The sequence below is a fragment of the Acinonyx jubatus genome, chromosome B2, assembly GCF_027475565.1.
Source record: "Acinonyx jubatus isolate Ajub_Pintada_27869175 chromosome B2, VMU_Ajub_asm_v1.0, whole genome shotgun sequence".
Classification (NCBI taxonomy): Eukaryota; Metazoa; Chordata; class Mammalia; order Carnivora; family Felidae; genus Acinonyx; species Acinonyx jubatus.
This window is the reverse complement of record NC_069385.1, coordinates 118,347,688-118,364,263: the sequence shown is the minus strand read 5'-3', so window position 1 is coordinate 118,364,263 and position 16,576 is coordinate 118,347,688. Positions and strand designations below refer to the sequence as shown.

At 50.2% G+C, this 16,576-nt stretch overlaps 2 protein-coding genes across 3 annotated transcripts; both read right to left on the bottom strand.

The window, feature by feature from the left end:
* Positions 1-11,130, bottom strand: TAP2 (transporter 2, ATP binding cassette subfamily B member). Of its 2 annotated transcripts, none has more exons than XM_015073536.3 (12): positions 10,953-11,130; positions 9,811-10,308; positions 9,607-9,721; positions 7,942-8,072; positions 7,438-7,643; positions 4,481-4,678; positions 3,864-3,992; positions 2,316-2,504; positions 1,992-2,165; positions 1,416-1,575; positions 920-1,056; positions 1-573 (listed from the first exon to the last, which is right to left on the bottom strand). In XM_015073536.3, exons 2-12 carry the CDS (start codon positions 10,298-10,300, stop codon positions 394-396), a joined length of 2,109 nt encoding a protein of 702 aa, XP_014929022.2. In that variant the 5' UTR covers positions 10,301-10,308; positions 10,953-11,130; the 3' UTR covers positions 1-393. The 2 variants fall into 2 exon arrangements, with proteins under 2 accessions (XP_014929022.2, XP_026913844.2); XM_027058043.2 differs by lacking the exon at positions 10,953-11,130 and adding an exon at positions 10,793-10,946 and having other exon boundaries at positions 42-573.
* Positions 11,131-12,659: 1,529 nt separating this feature from the next.
* PSMB8 (proteasome 20S subunit beta 8) lies at positions 12,660-16,572 on the bottom strand. Its single transcript, XM_015073537.3, has 7 exons — positions 16,554-16,572; positions 15,772-15,924; positions 14,851-14,998; positions 14,580-14,691; positions 13,792-13,921; positions 13,230-13,434; positions 12,660-12,982 (listed from the first exon to the last, which is right to left on the bottom strand). Exons 2-7 carry the CDS (start codon positions 15,916-15,918, stop codon positions 12,894-12,896), a joined length of 831 nt encoding a protein of 276 aa, XP_014929023.2. The 5' UTR covers positions 15,919-15,924; positions 16,554-16,572; the 3' UTR covers positions 12,660-12,893.
* Positions 16,573-16,576: the final 4 nt, after the last annotated feature.

The following is a 16,576-nucleotide window of genomic DNA, read 5'->3' as shown; positions in this document are numbered from 1 at the left end:
TTACATCCGAATTAGTTAGTATATGGTGAAGCAATGATTTCAGGAGTAGATTCCTTAATGCCCCTTTACCCATTTAGCCCATCCCCCCTCCCGCAACCCCTCCAGCAACCCTCAGTTTGTTCTCCATATTTATGAGCCTCTTTTAATAAGAAAACAATTTTTAAATAGATGTATTATATCACAATACACTACTCAGCACTAGGGAAATGGTCACAGATAACACCCCCCCTCCCCCCCACTGCCAGCCGCAATAAGAGCACACGTGGTCCAAACTTCCAGCATGCTCCCAGACTCCAGGAATGACTACCCAGAGACACGAGCCCAGGGAAACTGAAAGCACGAGCTGCTCTGGGTCACGGAGGTGGCCATGAGAGGGCTTGGTGTCCTGGGGCCTCAGTCCTCCAGGTGTGTCTGCAGCAGACGGGAATAGAGGTCCTGCCCCTTGGCGAGCTGAGTGTGCTCCAGCAGCTCTCCCTGCCTGAGCACCAGGATCTGGTCCGCACTCTGCACCGTCTGCAGCCTGTGCGCGATCACCAGCACCGTTCGGTCCCCGCGGGATCTCCAGTCCTGCAGCTGAAGGGGGAGGGTCACAACACCTCAGAAAGGTAAGAACGGGGTGGGCACCACGTCCCCAGTGGGCACCATCTCTTATGGCACAGGGTGAAGAAAGCATGAAAGACCAGAAAGTTGGAATGAGTGCAAGATAAACTGCCCTTCCCTCTCAGCTGTCCCACTGCAGGAGGCGGATAGAAAAGGGAGCTGTGGAGAAAGAGGGGGTGTTCCCACACCCGGTATTCTCCATTCCATTCCCCACCCCCTGAAAAGGCACAGAGACTCATCCGCCCAATTCTGCATAGACTGGTCCTTCAAACGTGCCTCCTCAGGTCCCACTGTCCTACCCTCCCACACCAGTACTTACAGACTGCTCACACTGGACGTCCAGGGCACTGGTGGCTTCATCCAGGATGAGGACTTGTGGGTCCCGCACAAGGGCCCGGGCGATGGCCAGACATTGTTTCTGTCCCACAGCCAACTGATTCCCTTTCTCCCCTACATCTGAAGAAATGGAGAAATACCCTTCTTCAGACACCAGTGGCCACAACAACATCCTCCTCAGGAGCAGGGGCAAGTGTACAACTGGTATTTCCCCTCGCACGCATCAGGGGTTATGAGAGCCGGTGTGAGGACCTGTGGGGGCTGCCCTCATAGAGGGAGCACGCTTCATAGAGGGAGCACTACTCCCACCAGCTGTTGGGAACAAAGATTCCCGGACAGGACGGGCAACTAAAGAACTCCTGGTGTTGGGGAAGGAGAAGTCGGAGCCAAGCAAAGGGCAAGGAAACACCAGACATGGACTTGCGGGGACACAACCCACACCCCCAAGAATCCCCAGTTTCTCTTCTGACCGAAGGTACCTGAATCCAGTCCATGCTCCATCTCCTGTATGAACCTGTCTGCACTGGCACCGCGGGCAGCAGCCATCACCTTCTCATCACCGCAGCTCTTCAGCCCATAAGCAATGTTGTCCCTCACAGAACCCGAGAACAGCACAGGCTCCTGCCCAACCGAAGCCACCTGTGCAGAGGCGATGGGCGCAGAGGGCTGTGCGTAAACCCCCATGGCAGAGATCCTCCTTACCTCCTCGTCTGCCTCCCTCAGAATGGACTCTTCATGGGGCGCCTGGGTGGCTCAGTCGGTTAAGCATCTGACTCTTGATTTCGGCTCAGATCATGATCTCACAGTTCATAAGATCGAGGCCCCAGTTGGGCTCCACGTGACAACATGGAGCCTGCTTGGAATTCTCTCTCTCTCCTTCTCTCTCTGCCCTGCCCCCATTCACACACACACACTCGCTCTCTCTCCAAATAAATGAACTTAAAAAAGAAAAAAAAGAACGGGCTCCTTGTGTTTCTTCCACGGATCCCCCATGCTGTCTGCACATGGTTCTTCCCTCCTATCTCCTCCTAACCCTCTTCTTCCTCCCCACCCACCTGCCGGTGCAGGTAGCAGTGTTCATACTGGGAGACGGGCCTCCCGTCCAGCAGCACCTGCCCTTTAGTGGGCTGATACAGATTCTGCAGCAGGGCAGCCACGGTGCTCTTCCCAGACCCATTGGGTCCCACCAGTGCAGTCATCTGACCAGGACATAGGGTGAACGTCAGCCCCTAGAAAAGTCAGGAAACAGTTAGAGGCTTGCCTCCGGACCCTCCCCTTCTCTTTCTGTCAGAGGTAAGATCAACTTCTCAGAGGCAAATGGTCTACAGGCCTCACCCCCTGGGAGCGAGGGGTCCAGGTTCCCTCCCCCTTTCAGACACCTTGAGCACAGGCTGGTCAGGGCAATTGGGATATGCAAAAGAGACATCTTGGAATTCCACAAGCCCCTGCAGAGTGGAAGGCGCCAGCGTCCCCAAAGGAGGCATATTTGGCTCTCGGTCCAGGTATTGGAAAACTTTCTCGGCAGCCCCTATGTTGCAGAGCATATCTCCACACATGTATACCAGGACCTGGAAAACAGAAAGGGAGGGGTCAGCTAATCAAACGTAGCTTCCCCAGACGCCAACTCCCCAGCTCCTAACACGCTCCACTGCGACACCCTGGCCAAGTCTCTCCTCCCCTCATCCAAAAAGGATCCCCTAGGGGCACCTGGGTGGCTCAGTGTGTTAAGCGTCTTCAGCTCAAGTCATGATCTCACGATTCGTGAATTCGAGCCTGGCGTCAGGCTCTGTGCTGACAGCTCAGAGCCTGGAGCCTGCTTCAGATTCCGTGTCTCCCTCTCTCTGCCCCTCCCCTGTTCACATTCTGTCTCTCTCGCTCTCAAAAATGAATAAACTTAAAAAAATTTTTTAAAAAAAGGATTCCCTACCTTCAAATGTGTAATTTAGATGGAATTTAAAGGCAACCCAAAACCCCACTTCTGCCAATTCACAACGTAAAGGATGGAGAGGTCCACACCCCTCCCATATGGCACTATTTCTATCCCCAGACCCTTCCTATCACTGTTCCGTATCATTTGGGCACACTCCGTCTTGTCTAACTAGATAGATAGGGAGCTCCTTAAAAGCAGGCACGGTGCCCACCTCATACCTAGCCCAATTCTCCATACATGTAAGATGTTTCACAAACATCTAGGAAAATTATACAATAAAGACCAAGACCAAGTAACTAATTATTTTTTGAAAACCAGTAAATATTGGGAAAGAACTAAATGCTATTTTGCCTTTCCTACTCAACCTGTACCACTGGGTAACCAAAGAGCAGATGAGGGGAAGTCTCCCTGCACATAGATGCATTCCGGCTAGTAAATGAAGGAAGGGGAATGTGTCCCTGTTTTGCAAATCCTAATAATTCAAGGGGTCTAGGCACTGAGCATTCATGGCTGACGCCCCCACACATATACACAAGAGAGAGATAAATGGAGTACATACACATATGTTACCTGTATGAAACCACTGTAGTGCATGAATTTGAAGAATTACTGTGACTTTTTTTGTTGTTGTTGTTGGTGTGATGAGGGCTTTGTGGCCAGATTTTGTAAATATAGAGATATTTAGAGATACGTACTAAACCATTTACAGATAAAACTATATCTTCAATTTGCCTCAAAATAATATGGGTGGGGGTACAGAGGAGTCAGACTGGCCATGAGTTGAGAATTTTAAAGTAGGTGATGGGTACATGCAGATTCATTACAGTTTATCTTTTTTTTTTTTTTGCATATGTTTGAAATTCTTCATAACACAGTGAGTTGGGGGTTGTTTTGTTTTGTTTTGTATTTTTAAGGGCAGCAGATAAAGCCGAAGGCCCAGAGGCCAGAGAGGAAAGAAAACAGGGGGACAAACAGTATGCACAGGTTCCTGACTCACATGCACATGCGTGGCCGCCACCTCCTGGTACAGCAGAAAGGAGAGCAGTGCACCCTGGGTGAGGTCCCCAGCCAGAATCTGCTGCAGTCCACGGTACAGCATCAGTGCCTGCATTCCCAAACGCAGCATCTGGAAGGTGAAAAGAAAGGCACTGAGAGGGGCACCTCAGTGGCTCAGTCCGTTAAGTGTCAGATTCTTGATTTTGGCTCAGGTCATGATCTCGCGGTTTGTAAGTTCGAGCCTCGCATTGGGCTCCATGCTGACAGTGCAGAGCCTGCTTGGGATGTTCTCTCTCTGCCCTTCCCCTGCTCCCTGATCATGCGCTCTCTCTCTCTTCTCTCTCTCTCTCTCTCTCTCTCTCTCTCTCTCTCTCTCAATAAACTTAAAAAAAGAGAAAGGCACTGAGAAAGAGTCTACATTCTTTGCCCTCCCCACTCCTACCACATTGAACACCAGAGACCCCAGGATGAGCTGGAAGTTTCCCATTGCTTTCCTTGCCCTTACCTAAGTCCTACCCCCCACCCCCCACCTCTCCTCACTCCCCCACACCCCCAGCCCCCTTGACCCCCACCCCCCCTCACCTCTCCCCTCCATCCCCTGCCATGCAGCCTTCTCACCCTCTGAAAGAGCCCATAGAGGGTATGTTCCAGGTCTCGTTGCCACCACAGCTGCCGGCATCGCTCCAGGGCCTCCTTATAGAGACAGAGCTCCAGCTCCTCGGCCCCAAAACTGCGCACAGTCTGCAGCCCTCCAACTGCCTCCCGCACCACCTGCCCTGCTTTTGCCACTGCGTTCTGGATCTCCTGGAGCACTGCCTGGAAAAGGAGGGCAGGGGATATGAGGGGCTGACTTGGGAGAAGATAGGACACCCCCAGGTCTCATTCCTGCCCTTGGGATGCTCTGCTGATCCACCTAAAAATATCGAACTGTCCTCTTTCACTCTTCTTCCATTTCTTTCCAGAAGGACTCTTGACAGCAGAGAGGGAGGGAACAAAATATTACCAAGCTCTCAGTGCTAGGTAGTGCGGGAGATACACGCTATTTGTGTTCCTTCATTTAAGGTAATTCACACCAGTTTCAGTGTCTGAATGAAGAAAGAAGGGGTAGTTTTCCTAAAGGGCCACAGCTAGTTAACAAAAGGTGGGGATGTAACTCAAAATGGATCAAAAACCTAAACCACAGCTAAAACCATAAAACTCTTAGAAGAAAACATAGGGGAAAATCTTCAGGACACTAGATTTGGCGATGATTGCTTGGATATGACACTTAAAGCACAAGCAACAAAAGAAAAAACAGGTAAGTTGGTCTTCATCAAAATTAAAAACTTTCATGTATCAGAGGACTCCATCAACAGAGAGAAAAGGAAACCCACAGAATGGGACAAAACATTTCCAAATTATGTATCTGATAAGGGGCTAATCTCCAGAATATTGAAAGAACTCCTACGACTCAACAAGTAAAACACAACCCAATTTTTAAAATGAGCAAAGGACTTAAATAGACATTTCTCCACAAAATATATAAAAATAGCCAATAAGCACATGAAAAGATGCTCAACACCACTAATCATTAAGGAAATGCAAATCAAAACCATGGTGAGATATCACTTCATAACCATTAGGGTGGCCCTTATTTTTTATTCTTTTTTTTATTTTTAATGCTTTTTATTTTATTTTTGAGACAGAGATAGAGACAGACAAAGCATGAGTGGGGGAGGGGCAGAGAGAGAGGAGGACACAGGCTCCAAAGTAGGCTCCAGACTCTGAGCTGTGAGCACAGAGCCAGAGCCCGACATGGGGCTCGAACTCACGAACCATGAGATCATGACTTGAGCCGAAGTACTGAGCCTACCAGGCACCCCAGTCCTTATTTTTTAAAAAGTGGTACATATATGTATACAACAGAATTTTATTCAGCCATAAAAAAGAAGAAAATCCCACGATTTGCGACAACATGGATGGAACTTGAGGGCATTACACTAAGTGAAATGAGCTAGACAGAGTAAGACAAATACTCTATGATGTCATTTATATGTGGAATCTAAAGAAAAAAAAATTTCACAGAAAAAGAGATCATCAGATCTGCAGTTACCAGAGACCGGAGGCAGGGGTGGCTCAGGTCGTGATCTTGCGGTTTGTACGTTCAATAAGGGATTGATTAGAGGAAGGTGGTCAAAAGGTACAAACTTCCAGTTCTATGCTAAGTACTGGGGAATGTAATAAAGAAGAAACAAACAGAAGATAACAAGTGCCGGAGCGGGATGTGGAGAAACAGAAATCTTTGGGTATTGCCAGTGGGAACGTAAAATGGTGCAGGCACTGTGGAAACCAGTATGGCGGCTCTTCAAAATATTAAATACAGAGGCACCATATGATCCAGTGATTCTACTGCTGGACATATGCCCAAAAGAACTGAATGCAGAGACTCGAACAGATATCTGCACACCCATGTTCACAGCAGCATCATTCACTATAGCCAAAAGGTGGAAGCTACCCAAGTGTCCAGCAACAGATAAACAAACTGTGGTCTATGCATCAATGGATGATTAGCCTTGAAGCGGAAGAAAATTCTGACACGTTCTACCACACGAATGAACCTGGAGGACATTACAGTAAATGAAATAAGCCATCACAAAAAGACAACTACTGTATGATCCCTCCTGTATGAGATACCTAGAGTAATCAAATTCATAGAGACAGAAAGTAGAATGGTCATTGCCAGGCGCCGGGAGGAGGGGAAATGGGGAGTTATCGCCTACTTAGATACCGAGTTTCAGCTCGGGAAGATGAAGAAAGTTCTGGAGATGGAGGGTGGTGATGGTTGCACAGCAATGTGGAGTGCACTTAATGCCACGGAAATGGCATAATTAAAAACAGTAAAAATGGTAATTTTTACATTATATATACTTTACCACAATCTTTGTAAAAAGAGAGAAAGTGGAGCTGATATTCAGACTCAGGACTTCCTGACTCCATGTTTCTACTTTTCTCTACACTCCATCCAAATTCCCTCCCCTAATTATAAAGGGGAAAATTCTATCTAAAACCCTCTAAGACAGCACTTTTAATCTTTTGTGGGGAAGGTATGTACAGACTCCTTTGAGAATCTGATAAGAAGTTATCCTCTCCCGGGGCGCCTGGGTGGCTCAGTCGGTTGAGTGTATGACTTCGGCTCAGGTCATGATCTAAAGGGTTCATGAGATTGAGCCCCATGTTGGGCTCTCTGCTGTCAGCATGGAGCCTGCTTCTGATCCTCTGTCCCCCTCTGTCTGCTCTCTGTATGCTATTTAAAAATACGTAAGATATTTTTTAAAAATTAAAAAAAAAAGTTTATCCTCTCCCCAGAAAAATGCTCCCTCTCCTTCCTGTCTCCTTCTCTCTCTCTCTCTCAAACACACACATACATACACACACACACACATGCACACACACATATGCACACACACATTTATATAAAGTCCCAGGGGTCAGGGCCCTTCTGAAGCCTGTCAGAATTGTTGCTCTTGGGGCTGAGAAGAGAAGACCTTTGGGAGAGCTTTCTTCTCCCCTGGGGATTCCCCACCAGCCACACATACCTGATGGCGGACATTGTACATCTTTTCACCAGCTATTACCAGAGGCATCTCGAGCAAAGAGAGGAGGGTGAGTCGAGGGGACAGGCTGATCATGAAGCAATACAGCCCCACCGTTTTGACCAGGCTTCGCAAGAGCACATTGGCATTAAAAGCAAGCCACTGGCTCAACATTTTGGTATCCGAGCTCAACCTTGAATTCAGTTCCCCTGGGGAGGACAGAGCCGGGGAGGAAATGGTGTGTAATGGAAGAGCCCCAGAGACACCCCCCGCCCCGACCCTCCCCATTGACACAGCCCCCTCATCCAAACACCCCCCTCAGTTGCAGAGAGACGGGTGGAAGCCACCCCACTACCCTGTCCCAAAGAGAGCACAGCAGCTCCTTGTGCGGGCACGGCAGGTGGAGGCGGGAAGAGAAACTGTTTGGGGGTGGGGCGGGGAGGGGTAGTGGTCACTGAGGGGCAAGAAATGTCCAGGGGAATCCCACACCTGGACTCCAGGCCCCACCTGTCTTAGTCTCCTGGAAGAAACTGAGGTCCTGGCGCAGAAGGGAGGAGAAAAGCTGCTCCCTGACCCGCACGTTGATACTGGACTCGGTGAAGGTGAAGATGCCTCCTCGGGAGCCTGCGCACAGGGAGCTGTGGGGTAGGGAGGAGAAAGGGGATGAACAGGAAAACAGATGCAGGGAAGGAGGAAATGAGTGAGGGAAGCAGAGGAGAAATCATGGAATGAAAACAAATGCAAGGTTGGAGAGAGTGTACCACAAGAGGCAGAAGAGAAACAGAGAGGGAGACAAGGGGAGGGGCAGGAATAAACAGAGAAAGAAAAAACAGGTCATGGTGAGCTAGATATGGGAGCAAAATCACAACACATACAAATCCATGAGCATTTCTGGGGTTCACTCCATGCAAGGCACAAGGGAAAACTGTAACAGCAATGAAGAGATGTCGTCAAGAGAAATAGCCTATGACTTGCTTCTGACCTGGCCTCCTTCGGTGCTGTCCCTCCAGCCTTCCCCTCTGTCTTGGTCTCTTTCCTCCCCACTCTGAAGTCTTTCTTCCTCATCCCACATACTTTATTGTGGGAACCACAGCAATGAATTCCCTTGCCCTCCCATTCTCTGGAGCCCCAGAGTCATGCTGTTCCCTCATCTCTGCTGTCCCTGCTGTTGAGAATTCCTCTTAGACCAACCACTTTTCCAACAAAACTTAAAGGAAAAATGTGAAAGCATAGAAGCAAGTACTTCACAAAATATGGCTTCTAACACAAACCTAGTTACTCTGTTTAGAAGGCTGCTGGGGTCGTCAGATGTAAAATGAGGAGGGTTGGAACTCTGGAGATCACAGTGAAAATGGACAGAAAAGAGCCACAGGAAAAACACTTTGAAAGCAGACAGTGATGGGGCTAGTGTCTGAACATCAGAAAGGCATCAATGATACTGCTGCTTGGAGCCTAGGAAACTGATCATTTCATAAATGGGAATAAGAAGAGGAAGCCACTTTCAAGAAGACCAGGAGGCAGTATGATACATTTGGAGCTCTGGGTATGTGGAGTGTGAGATGAGAGTGGGTTACCCAATGGGAATGACAAGGAGGCAACCGGATTATAAGATTGGGGCTGGGTGTAGAAATATGGATCCCGTAGTCACCTGCACAGATGAGCTGAGCTCGCCCAAGAGGAAAACGCTTTCTTAGAATCAAAGAACTGGGTCATGAGGAAAGACTATATTTGAGGGTCCAGAGAAGGAGAAAAATTCTCCAGAGGATATAGAGTGGATCGGGAAGTATAAAGGGAGTTTATAAAAGCTAACTGAAGAAAGAGATCAATAATAAGAGATTATTCAAATGCCAAATGCTACAAAGAAGAAAAGAGAACAGAGGACTGATTTAAAAAAAAAAAAAAAAAAGCAGTGGCTTGACCAATAAGTACTTTTGAGTAACTGGTTTCAGCAAAGGGTAGCAAGGATGGAATGGAAGTATAATGTTGGGTAAATATGGTGAATGAAAGAATGAGTGAATGGGTGTGTAAAATAGAATGGTGAATAAATAAACACAGGCATTTTTAGTTTAACTATTTTATGCTTTGCGAACAAAAGGATATGAAAACAAAGTTAGGAAATGGAGGGTACCTGTAAAGATGTGGGACTACCAAATGGACCCAAACATCACCTACCTCACAACGGATATGACGCACATGGAAAAGATGGCCCTGGCAAAGGCATCAGGCTTGAAATCCCCTCCAAGGATGTCAATGACACGACCAGTATAGTAAGGGATCCATGTCTCCCCTGGAATAGGTATGAAAGAGAACAGATGAATGTGCCGGCACCAAGGACCTTTGCCAACCCCCAATTCACGATGCCCTCTCCTGACTCACCCCATACGGCACCACCAAGGAAGATGAAGGCCAAAAGGAGGAAAGGCAGGTCTGGCCTGGAGAGCTTCAGCAGCTTCCACATCAAGTCTGTGTTGTTCTCCTGGCCCTGCTTCTCCTGGGCTCCTGGAGAGCTCAGCAGGGCCCACATTGCCCAGCTTAGCCCTGCAGCCCCGTACTCCAACAGCAGCCAGCTCCAAGGGGCCGAAGCCACTCTGACTGGGGGAGCACTCAAGGCCCCTGGAACCAGGGCTCTCAGGGAGAGAAACAGCGGGATCACCAGGCAGAGAGGGGGCAGCAGTGTTCTCACCAATCCTAGCAGTCCTCCCACCTGTAGCAGCCACCAGAGCCCTCCGAGTCGCAGGGTCCCCTCCAGCCACAGGCCTGGAAGCCCTCGGGGAAACAGAGCCCCCAGAGTCCCCTGAAGCAGCCAGAGTAGAGCCAAGTCAGCCAACAGCAGGAAGGCCCAGGCTCTCAGGCCACAGAAGCGCATGGTGTTATCTACGGGTGGAAGATGAGGAATTACAGAGGTGGGGTCCCAATCCTCGCCCTTAGCCTCACCATCCCGACTCTGCCCAACCCGCCCATCGGCTTCTCATTTTACCCACCCCTACCCTGAAAGATCCCCTGGGTCCCCGGTGCCCATAAGTACGTCCCTCCTACCATACAAGGCATTCTGCCGAGCAGAGGGAGCCTCATCCCTCTGCTCATTTTTTTTTAATTTTTTTTTAATGTTTGTTTATTTTTGAGAGAGACAGAGCATGAGCGGGAGAGGGGCAGAGAGAGAGACAGACAGAATATGAAGCAGGCTCCAGGCTCTGAGCTGCCAGTACAGAGCCTGATGCGGGTCTTGAGCCCCCAGACCGCAAGATCATGACCTGAGCCTAAATCGGTCGCTTAAATGAGCCACCCAGGCGCCCCAGGAGCCTCATCCTTTAAAAAAAATTCCCGTGACCCCCGACCCCTCCCCCCCACACACACACACCCGTCCGCCGCAGCCGAGTTCCGAAGAGCCGCCCTGCGGTCCCCGCCCGGCTCCCTCGCACTCCCCGGGGTTCAGGGGGACGGGCAGCAGGGGGCGCGGAGTGGGTGGCGGGTCGGGATGCGTCCGTTAGCGCTCCAGGCTTCCGGCCGCACGAACTCACCAGCGGCGGCTTCGGGACTGCAGTTCCGGAGGGCTTTCTGCTACGTGCTGAGCCCCGAGCTCTGAAACTCGCTCGCCCAGGCTCACCTTCGTTTCCCCCTTCTGTCTGCCCGCGACGCTCCTCGAGCTGGGGAGTCCCGGCGCCCGCCGCTTTCGCTTTCTCTTCCCCAGACCCAGCCCAGGTTCTGGGAAGGGCCGCCAGCAGGGGACGCGCGACACCTGCCGACCGCGGAGCCCCAGTGTGGAGCCGGGCGAGCATTCGCCAAGCCTGGCAGTGAGCTTCCTGCCCTTAGCAACAGTTACTCTGGAACAGAACACTGTTGCAAGTGTTTTAAATTGTCATTAAGTAAAATAAAGCTATTTCAAGAGCTGAGATGTTTTGTCGTTGGAGAACCACTAGATTTTCTCGCCTCAAGCTCTTACTACCTGAAGCTCTGGTCCTATTTTGAGATCTGCCTCTTCCTCCAACCAAGCCCCAGTTTTAGGGTCTGGGATCAAAACAGGGCCAGATCCTGAGCGAAAAACGCTCAGGACCTCTCCTAGATAGAAGGTTCCAGACACTTTCACCAGGGCCTACGTGGGTTTCCACTTAACCAGATTTTGAGCCAAAAGGCCCTGATTCTTCATTTTCATCTGCCCCCTCAACATAGTACCTTGAGCAGAGCACTTGTTCAGATGCCTCTACATTTGCGTTTCAAATTACGTTGGGAGCACCTTTGGCATATGAGGAAAATGGACTTTTTTCCTGGTGCATTTTAACAGTGATTAAGCGGTAAACAGTATTCTAAATCCCGCCTGACCCAGGGCCCATCTATGGAACATGCAGGTTTGTTTATTCCAGAAATAGCTCTTCAGATTGAAACAATCTGCCAAACTCAAAATATCCCCAAAGTAAGGATCACTTGCATTCCAAACTACCCCTTTGTTACTGGGGTGTTTACCAATGAGGCACTTCTGGTTTAAAGAGGGGTGGGGGATTTGAAGTAGGGGGTTACTGAAATCACTCCAACCTTGCCATTCTGGGATTTGAAGGCTCTCTCCCTGTTGAGCAAAAGCTCCCTGTTCAGCTACTTCCTACTTTCAGGTTTGTCCTTTGACTAACTCCTTAAGAGGTGACATACCCCATGACACGCACCTCCAGCGTGACTCAAAAAATCTCATGTCTATTTCATATTTCTAACCTGCTTACTTTTTCTTCATATTCTCCTCTTCAGGGAGTCCTTTTCCTCTTCAGTCATGGTCCTGTCATGACCCATCATGAAATGGAACCCCTAGTGTCCATCTTTGCATTCAATATCCAGTATCTCCAAAGTGTTATTTGAGGTAAATGGTACCATGTTTACAATCACCATATACATGTGAGGTGGAAGCTTTTTCATCTGACTTCACAAAGTCAAAAACAGTTGCTCTAGTACCCTACTCCCAGACACCCAGACCATTAACAATGGACCACACAGGAGTCTTTAGGTCGCGTCCCTATAAAAAAGGATCCTAACCTAAACTAAATGGCAAATATGTGTCCACAGACAATGATCGGCCTTCCTGGGGGCATGGAGAGAGGAGTGTGGAAGGAAAGCCCAAGAGAAATGTTTGGTGAAGCCCCATTTCTTAGGTAGGGGTTTGAGTCTCTTCTCAGGGAAAACTTCTCTATTTCCTGCCCCTCCGCACAACAACCCCAGCCTCAAGCCCACTCGGCCACGACACAGAGGCACTTATAACCATTTTCCTTTATTGTGTTTAGTGGGGCAACCAGAGGCTGGGGGAGGGGGAATGATCCCTGAAACGGAGAACACCCAATAGGGTAAAATCCACCCTGCCCCCACTGGCCGCTGGTTCGCTTCCACAGAGCTCAGGTCAGGCCCCTCTTTCCTGTGGGGTGTAAGCTGGCCTGGTCCCTGAGTCGGCCACGTTTTGCCAGAGAAGGCATGTCTGGCTGCCGCCATTACTGACTAGCCTCCCGGTACCGGTGCAGCAGGTCACTGACGTCTGTACTTTCCAATTTCACCCAACCGTCTTCCTTCATGTGGTACACTGTGGGCAAATGAGAATGAACATGGAGTCACCTTTCACTTCAGCAAGTTTCTGTCAATGGTGTTATGTGGAAGGTGACAATAACAGACGCTGAAACATAGGCTCCAAACATACCTTATTACTAGACCGTCAATGCCCCTCTTCTGATGCTGAAAACCTCCTCCCTACTGTGCCTCCCCTGACACTCCCAATCTCAAATCCCCCCTCCCCACCCGGGAGCGTGGTAGTGGTAGCATTGGTCTCTTACTATTGACAACACCTCCAGAATAGCTGTCTCGGTGGGTGGCGTAAACAATAGCCCTGCGGCCCAGCTCATAGGCCTCTTCAGGGCTCAGATCGGGCCGGTAGCCACTATCCATAACCCCATAGGCATAGGTGTTCCCACTGCCAGTGGAGAACATATTTCCTGAGAGCCGAGTCCCATCTGAATTCACATAGTAGAGTCCAGGACCCTATAGGAAGCAAGAAGGTTCCAGGTTGGTATTGGGGAGGCAGTTTTTAGTAACAAACGGGTTCAAGTATGAGCCAAAAAAGGGGATAAAAGAGTTACTGCAGGACCGCATCTTAGTAACAATCACAGAACTTCGGGAGGAAAAAAAGTTGGAATCAGCTATTTTATCGAAAGGGACAAGCTTATGAAACAGTGGTCCACATCTGGACCCAGAAACAGCCCATGGATATGCCGGAACGGTTCTATAACCCAGTGTTCTCTGTGCCGCGCGTCTTGTAGGGCAGGGAGTGGGAATGTATGATGGGGAACCTGGCCTCTCATCTGTTCGAAGGCAATATGGAGAATGGAAAGCACCCACCTTCTTATCCCAGCCGCAGATCATGCTGCTCATGGACAGGCCCATGCCCCGGTACTGGAACACCATGTTGGAGAGCAGTTTGGAGGCTGCCGACACTGAGATACGCTCCCCGTTCCGCAGATAGTACAGCCTGGGTACAACAGGGTAGGGGCGGCAGAACACTCAGAGGTGGCAGAAGGCTGGCTCTCTGAGCAACCCACTTGATACACAGGAAGCGATTAAAGAGATAAGCATTTGGGAGGAATGGTTTTGTAGGATCTAAGGATCAGGGAGAGATTTGGGATTTAAAGTATCTGGGGGCGCCTGGGTGGCTCAGTCGGTTGAGCGTCTGACTTGGGCTCAGGTCACGATCTCGCGGTCCGGGAGTTCGAGCCCCGCGTCAGGCTCTGGGCTGATGGCTCAGAGCCTGGAGCCTGTTTCCGATTCTGTGTCTCCCTCTCTCTCTGCCCCTCCCCCGTTCATGCGCTGTCTCTCTCTGTCCCAAAAATAAATAAACGTTGAAAAAAAAAATTTTTTTTTTAAATAAAGTATCTAAACCACGTGAAGAAATCCTAGTAAATGATACCGTCCCACCAGGATTGATGATGCCAGGGCTAAACGACTGACAAATTATCTGGCTTACTAGCTGGAGCACAGGCTGAGATTTGGGAGAAGGCCTTTATCACCAAAAGGCTGTTTTGTGAACTACTACATTAGCACAGGGGGAAGGATGAGGAGCAGTGATCTGGAGGTTCCCAGGCTCAGAATTGACCAAAAGGCTTAGGAGGGAGATGAGAGGCCTCGCCTACCTGCACTCCTTGGCCAGCAGACGCTCCCAGTACTGACAGTCCGCCGCAGAGCCAGCCATGGTGCCAAGCAGGTAAGGGTTAATCTCAATCACCTTATTACACCTTGAGGTGGCTGGAAGAAGATGGAGTTTTGAGAGAGGAGGAATGACCCTGCAACTCTCCCTGTGTGTCCAAAATCAGTATCTGCTTCTGCCTTGGTGCAGATGTTGGGCTCCTGCTGAGAGGGGGGCCCAGCTCCCCAGGTTCTGCCTGCTGGAACACACACACTCACCGATGTAAGTCCCAGCAGAAGCACGAGAATCCACCGCCACAACCACTCCATGCTGGAACTTGAAAGCCAGCGTGGTGGTGCCATGGGCCATCTCGATCTGAACATTCCTTTCTCCATTCCCACCGTGGGACTGGAAGACTTCAGTGGGCTAATGAGAGAGAAAAGGCAGAGAAAGGGGCACTGAAAACTTCTGGATCACGGGGCTCCAGGAGGGGGCTTCGGAGAGTTTTGAGAACGAAGAGATAGGCAGAGATTCTCCAGCTACCAATAACTGGAACGGTTAATAACCAATCTCTACAAGGAAATGACCTGGGAAAAGAAGAAGCACGTGACACCAACCTTTTCCATTTTCCAGCACAATAGATATGAAAGGAAATAAATGTTAGCCGTAACTAAACACTGTAAGGGTGGCTTTAATGTTTTTTTTTTCCATTCATAAGTCCTTTAACCCCCACAATGGGTGTTGTTAGTAATATCCCCATTTTACAGAAGCGATGCCCCAGACCTTGCTTGACTAAGTGATTGAGCCAAGACACAACAGTTGAGTGGCTGAGAGGAGGCTAGCAGCCAAAGTTCGCCGGTTTTCCAAGGCACTCCACGGCCCCGATAGCATACAATAGCCCCATGCCAAAGGCTCCGTGATTTGCGTGTGATGGAGAACTGGCAGGAAAGCTCTCTGGTCTTCCTCCACCACACCTCTAACTCTTTGCCCCAATCTGTACTTTCTAACCCTCAGGCGGTCGGCCCCCGATTCCCACGTGGCCCCCGCCCTGGCACCGCGCGCTGGACCCGGCTCTCCTTGACGGAAGGATGGCCCGCTCTGGGTTTCCTGGCCTCTGGGTAGTCTCAAGGGAGACCCCCCCCCCCCATGCCCCTGCACCCTCCTCCCCGCCTTCCCTCGGGGTGTCTTACAGCCCTGACCTGCATTCCTCGGGGGAGGGCGAACTCCGGAGATCGCAGAGAGAAACTGTAGTGTCCAGGGTCCGAGCGAAGCTGACTGCCCAGGGTGGAGAAAGCGCAATCCTCCCTCTGCCCTCGGGGGCCTCCGCACACCTCCAGGAGCGCCATGATCGCCTAGGACCCGGAGATGTGTCGGAAAGGGGAAGCGAAAGCGAAAGCCCGCAGCCTTAAGGGGAGGGAAGCAGAATTTTTTCCGCATCCCCCTGCCCTTTCCAAGAAGAGGCCAGTGGGCGGCTGGAGACCAGGAATATTAGGAACAGGTTTCTCTGCGCCGCCCTTATACGGGTTGAGGAAACCATGGATGATAGACTGTCAGAAGAAAAGGAGAAAGAGAGGGGGCGACCTCGAAAGCCCTCTTGGCGCTGAGATTTCAGTAGACACCAATACGCCGCTGGGCATCTTCTGGACACTTAGGAAGTGGGTATGGGATTGTACGGTCTTAAAGGCTTAGCCTCAACCAGAAAGCTACAAGTCAGCGAGAAGCAGGGAGCAGTTTCACCTCCGGGAGCTGCGGTGTTCATAGAAGCATCATTTTATAAAAGTAGGAGAAAGAGGAGGACGTGGGGACAGTGAGTCTTGAGGACAGGTTCTGGGACAACCGGCAAAGGAATATACCCGCAACGTCTGGGGGAAGGAGAAGGCTCAGTGTCTGAACCTTTCGACTTGGTCCCTCAGGGCTCCTCCCGGTTCAACGATCCCTCTAACCTACAGCCACCCGCAAGAACCGCCCTTTCTGCTCGCACCTCGTCGCACGACTCCCGCTCGA

Coding starts and splice junctions, on each gene's coding strand:
- PSMB8 (XM_015073537.3), bottom strand. CDS start 15,918: ATGGCGCTCCTGGAGGTGTGCGGAGGCCCCCGAGGGCAGAGGGAGGAT. Junction 14,999..15,771: donor CCCTCCCCCGAGGAATGCAG/GTCAGGGCTGTA, acceptor CTCTCTCATTAG/CCCACTGAAGTCTTCCAGTC. Junction 13,922..14,579: donor CTGCTGGCCAAGGAGTGCAG/GTAGGCGAGGCC, acceptor TGTTGTACCCAG/GCTGTACTATCTGCGGAACG.
- TAP2 (XM_015073536.3), bottom strand. CDS start 10,300: ATGCGCTTCTGTGGCCTGAGAGCCTGGGCCTTCCTGCTGTTGGCTGAC. Junction 9,722..9,810: donor CCTTGGTGGTGCCGTATGGG/GTGAGTCAGGAG, acceptor TACCTATTCCAG/GGGAGACATGGATCCCTTAC. Junction 1,576..1,991: donor ACTGCTACCTGCACCGGCAG/GTGGGTGGGGAG, acceptor GCCTCTGCACAG/GTGGCTTCGGTTGGGCAGGA.